This window comes from Octopus bimaculoides, chromosome 5, assembly GCF_001194135.2.
Source record: "Octopus bimaculoides isolate UCB-OBI-ISO-001 chromosome 5, ASM119413v2, whole genome shotgun sequence".
Lineage (NCBI taxonomy): Eukaryota > Metazoa > Mollusca > Cephalopoda > Octopoda > Octopodidae > Octopus > Octopus bimaculoides.
In genome coordinates this window covers 15,753,311-15,759,358 of record NC_068985.1, presented here as the reverse complement: position 1 = coordinate 15,759,358, position 6,048 = coordinate 15,753,311, and the positions used below count along the sequence as shown (strand labels likewise).

Sequence of the window (6,048 nt, the reverse complement as noted above, 5' to 3'; positions counted from 1 at the left end):
ATATATATATATATATATATATAAGGCAATGATCGTGCAGAGATTATAGGCAGAGATTAGAGTGTAGAACAAAGTGTCCTGTGGCATTTGTTATGGCCCTCTGCTCTCTAAACTCAAATGGTGCCGAGATTAATTTTGGCATTCAAACATTTAGAGTCGATAAAATAAAGCGCTAATCCAGTGAGGTTGATTGCAGCATTGTTAGAACGTCGGACGAGTTGTCTTGCAGTATGAAGTGTCATGTTATGGTTCTCTGGAAGCTGAGTTCTTGTAATTCTTCACTCGATTGGACACTTTCGCCTCTTTCGTAAAGTAAACTCTTAGCAGAGTTGAAAGCATTCTGGTCAAATTTCCCGTTTGTGGGTATTCCAATATCGGGTGCCCTGAAAAATTATAAGTATCATGAGCACTACCCGTTCCTTTGGTAACCAACTGGTAAAAATATAATAGGTTAAAAAATAAGAATGACATACATTTTTCAGAGATAGTTTTCAGTATACAAGTAAAACATATAGGGGTTAATTAGGTGATCACCTAACACAGAAAGTTTGGGGTTCAGTATCTGACCCAGCAATGTTAGTTTTGGAGAAATGCGATATGTTTTGCTTGCTGAGGTCACGTAGTGGTATGAACTAATCATATCTATATATATATAACTAAAGACTGACTGTACTGTTGACAATACTGCACTTACAAGTCACTCGAACTAAAATCAAGTTCATACACAATTGTCATTAGGCACTGTTGCATCGTCGAAAATTGTATCTTTAGATTTACTTGTGTTTTGTCATTTGCAATTAAACTTGTTGATTTGCTGTAGACTATTCTATTTCTGATCAGTTTTACCGCGTGTTTTTAACATCTTTAGATAACTCAAAATTATCAATATTGAAGTTGTTTTCCAAATCACTTAAAATTTTGAACCAACTGTGACTTACGTACATTCAATTTCTTTGCCAAGTAAATAATAAAAACTCTGTAGGAAATACTTCTAATATACGTATACATCTTAGGTTTGGTTTTCAATTTATTGTGACACTTATCGAAATAGGAAGGATGCCAAAAATTTCTATTGAAATGGCGACCATTTCTTACCTTGTAAAGAATTTTGTATTGAGAATAACTTATAAAATTTTAGACATTAATTTTGAAACATGTTAAATGAATGATTATTCCTGTTTAATTTTAATTGAATTTCATTTCTTTTCCTCTTTCAGTGAAAGAATGCAAAGGGCTTGTGTTACCAATACTTATAGAGGACCACTGGAACGTAAATTTTCGCGCCTTCCTTTACCTTTTGGCCATGATATGGTGCTTTCTAGGAGTAGCAATCATATCTGATGTTTTCATGTGCTCAATTGAACGAATCACGAGTAAAACCAGGAAGATTCGAATTTCTGATCCTAAAGACAAAGATGGTTTTCGTGAAATAGAAGTGAAAGTATGGAATGATACAGTAGCCAATTTGAGCTTAATGGCTTTGGGGACGAGTGCACCAGAAATTTTATTGTCAGTCATTGAGACTATAGGAAATAAGTTCGAACCCGGTGAACTTGGACCAGCAACTATTGTCGGCTCTGCTGCCTTCAATTTATTGGTTATTACTTCTATATGTATGGTTTCGATTCCAACTGGAGAAATTCGCCAAATCAAAAGTATAAACGTATTCGGTGTGACTTCTTGTTTTAATATGTTTGCCTATATATGGTTAGCAATTGTTCTGCTTGCCAGTTCTAAGGATCTCGTGAAAGTCTGGGAGGCTGTGATTACTTTTACTTTATTTCCTATACTTATCTGCATAGCTTTTCTAGCAGATAAGAACTTTTTCCGGACCAAAAATAAAATCGGTACACCGGTGGAGATTGGAATTGGTAAGTTAATTTTAAATTTATTCTCCCGTTGCTTTTGTTGTTGTTGCTGTTATTTATTCTGGATAAAAATCGATTAAGAAGACTTGTGGACAAAGACATTCCAGAACTTCTCTGTAGCATTTCGTAATTTGAACCACATTAGTCAATGTATCGCTCCATATTCAAGACAAAAGAGTTTAATTTGATGGAGGTTTAGGTGGGGGTTTTTTCTAGCCAGTCAAGCAACCACCCACGCAGAGTCATCGTTGCCTTATATTCATTGTCGTTTAAATGCCTCTTATTTGTGGAATTCCAAGTAGATTCGTAACATTATAAAATATTTGGTCCCCAAGTATTGTACTGAAAACATCTTCAAACAATGCCAGGACCATGTTATACATTTTTGTATTTTCTAGAAATGTAAATTAGATTTATACGTTTACATAAAACAAAATAAATACCGTCGTAGGCGTTTTAAACCTCAATTGATTATTTGAACTACTCTATTTCACATCTGGATTATTAAAAGATGTGCCTGGTCTTCATATTATTTCTTAATCCTTTGCAGCTATAAAAAAGTGTGTGAATGATTTCTTACAACAAAAGCATTAATATTTGGACTTACAGGAAGGGAAATAGGAAGGTGAAATTCAAAATTTCCTCAAGAAAATTGGGATTCAATGTCGTACGATATTTCCGATATAATTCTTAAATGCGATTAAGATTAGCTACACTAAATATTAAGTTTCGTGTTCTTTTTTTATTGTTACTGTCATTGTTGGCGTTTTGTTGTTTCACATTACGAAGGCAAAGATTCCTCATGCTTTGTTGTGTGAGTTGTCTACCATCTAAGTAGGTCTTTAAAAGCCGATGTAATCGTGTGCATATGAGCCAGAATTTTCAGATTTATTTAACGTTCTTATTAAGAATGTTTCTGAAATGTATATTAACTTGGATACATATTTTTAGTTTTCAGCGTTTGATCTTGATATTTAAACTGTTAAGAGTTCATCTTAGACCTTGATCTTAGCCATATGACTGAGAAGCAATAAAGCGACTGAAATATTAAAGAACATTCTAGCTTTTCCCGAGAAGAAACATCGTCAGACAATGGATGACTTTAAAAGTGATTGACCGTCTCTTCGCATTATGTTTGCCGATCAAGCTTAATACTGTTGTTGCAACAGTACCGAAGAGGTGAGGGACAAATTACCAAGTTTTAGGAAAATATTGGTCACGAAAATGGTTCTACTGTGGACCATAGAAAAGTAGCATTTGAACCATATGCGGCCTTTGGGCTACGAATTTGAGACCCTGAATCTAAAGTTACAGTATAAAATGCATCCTTTACGAAACGGTAGGTTATTATTTGATGAAGATTTGTTAGCACGCCGGGCAAAACGGTTAGCGGTATTTCGTCTGTCGCTACGTTCTGGGCTCAAATTCTGCCGAGGTCAACTTTGTGTTTGATCCTTTCGGGGGTCGATAAATTAAGTACCTGTCAAGTATTGGGTTCGATGTGATAGACTATCTCCCTCCCCCAAAATTACAGGCTTTGTGCCTATAGAAGAAAGGATTATTTGATGAAGATTCGACTACAAATTTTAGCCGGTTAAACTAGCATGTAGACACTCACTCAACTGTTCGATAGGCTTTATGTCTAAGTAATCGGACAAATATTTGATTGACTTCAGATAATAAGCTGATAATTACTTTATAAAGCCTGAAAAATTATGAAGTCGGCTCAGGATAAATTGAACACGGAGAAGTGAAATGCCAAATCATGTAACATAAAACTACTTGAACCAAACCCAACACTCATCGTTATATTGTTGCTGCTTTTATTTTATTTTAAGCTGGCTTTAAATAAGATTCTAAATAATTTAGACACCTTCCGCATGAAAAACAGTTGTTTAGTCAGTATTAACATATTTAATGAAGAGTGCATTAAAAAGCTAATTTATCGAAATGAATAAAATATTAGCCATTGACTAGCCATGTTTGCGTGTATTTGTGTGTACGTGTATGTGATTCTTCACCTCGTAATTAGTTTTAGTTAAGATTAAGGCGGCCAGCTGGCAAAAACGTCAGCACGCCGGGCGAAATGCTTAACGTTATTTCGTCTGCCTTTACGTTCAAATTCAGCCGAGGTCGACTTTGCCTTTCATCCTTTCGGGATCGATAAATTAAGTACCAATTACGTACTGGGGGTCGATCTAATCGACTGGCCTCCTCCTCCAAACATTTTGGGCCTTGTTCCAAGAATTGAAAAAAATTAGATTTAGTTAGGTTTTTTTTATTTTTTCGTGTGGAGGTACATGGCCTAGTGGTTAGAGTAGCGGACTCGCAGGCGAGAGATCGCGGGTTCGAACGTCAGACCGGGCGATGTGTGTGTGTGTGTGTTTATGAGCGAAATACCTAAGTTCCACGCAGCTCCGGCAGAAGGTAATGGCGAATTCTGCTGACTCATTTGCCACAACTTTCTCTCACTCTTTCCTCCTTTAGCAGCTCACCTGCGACGGACCGGCGTCCCATCCAGGTGAGGAACCTATACGCCAGTTAAACAGGAGAAACCAGCCCTTATGAGCCAGACATGGCTCGAGAAGGAACAAACAAGTTCTTTTCGTGTTCCTCGCATTTAAAACGTCAACACTAACCGATCAATTCAAATAACATAGTCATACAGGTAAATTTAGATAAGCTTGTATTCGTGAAGGTACGAACATACTAACTCTTCATTCAATATGGCATACGAACGTATATAAAATATATTTGAGGCGCAGGTGTGGCTGTGTGGTAGGAAGCTTGCTTCCCAACCACATGGTTCCGGGTTCAGTTCCACTGCGTGACGCCTTGGGCAAGTGTTTTCTACTACAGCTTCGAGCCGACCAAAGCCTTATGAGTGGATTTGGTAGACGGAAACTGAAAGAAGCCAGTCATATATATATATATATATGTATATGTTTGTGCGTCTATGTTTGTCCCCACAACCGTCGCTGACAACCGATGTTGGTGTGTTTGCGTCCCCGTGACTTAGTTCGGCAAAAGTCACCGATAGAATAAGTACTAGGCTTACAAAGAATAAGTCCTGGCGTCGATTTGTTCTACTAAAGGCGGTGCTCCATTATGGCCGCAGTCAAATGACTGAAACAAAGTAATATAAGAATTTACGCAGGAATGGTTCAATGGTTAAGAAGCTCACTTTGCAACCACCTGGTTTGAGGTTCAGTTCTACTGCTCGGACCTTAGACAAGTGTTTTCTACTATAGCTCCGGGCCGATCAATGCCTTGTGAGTGAATTCAGTAGACGGAAACTATGTGAAAGCCTGACATAGACGTGTGTGTGTGTGTGTGTCTTTATATGTAGTAGTAGTGGTGGTGGTGGTGGTGGTAACAGTGGTGGCTGTCATCGTGGCGGATATGACGGCGGCGGCGGTGGCAGAGTGGCAATGGTTATGGCGGCGGCGACAGCGGTAGCGATGGCAGCAGTGGTCAGAACACTAATAAGAATGAATTAACAGAAACTACGCAGAAGCCGGCTGTTTAGTCACACGCTATTTACTTCGATACGGAAATTCTGTCAAGATCGATGAAATAATCGATTTATTCATCGTCATCTACAAAATATTGCCATATGCTTAAGTAGAAATTCAGTATCGATTTCTTATACTGGCACAAGGACATACATGGGGTGTAGAAGGGGTGGGGATACAGTTGAGTGAATTGAATCCAGTGCAATGTTATCGACTCCGAGTAGTTGAAAGTCATAATGATCAACAGCAATAGGATTGACCTCGAGTGGACGGTTAGACTTTTAGTGCGATCTTCTAAATCAAAATATTATTTATTAACTCGCGGAATTCCGCCGAGGTTAATTTTGCCTTTCATCTTTTCGAGGTCGATAAATTAAGTACCAGTTGAACACTGGGGTCGATGTAATCGACTCATCCCCTCCCTCATGATTGCTGCCCTGCCCTTGTGGCAAAATTTGAAACCATTATTGATTGGCACTCCGTCGGTTACGACGACGAGGGTTCCAGTTGATCCGAACAACGGAACAGCCTGCTCGTGAAATTAACGTGCAAGTGGCTGAGCACTCCACAGACACGTGTACCCTTAACGTAGTTCTCGGGGATATTCGGCGTGACACAGAGTGTGACAAGGCTGACCCTTTGAATTACAGGCACAACAGAAACAG

The 6,048-nt window shown here is 38.4% G+C and overlaps 1 protein-coding gene across 1 annotated transcript in view; it reads left to right on the top strand.

Moving 5' to 3' along the window:
• Positions 1-6,048, top strand: part of LOC106881210 (sodium/calcium exchanger 3-like) — a 243,749-nt gene that overhangs the window by 141,507 nt on the left and 96,194 nt on the right. Inside the window, exon 2 of the mRNA XM_052968147.1 lies at positions 1,218-1,871. Within this exon, the coding sequence (XP_052824107.1) occupies positions 1,218-1,871 (654 nt within the window). The remainder of the gene's footprint in view (positions 1-1,217; positions 1,872-6,048) is intronic.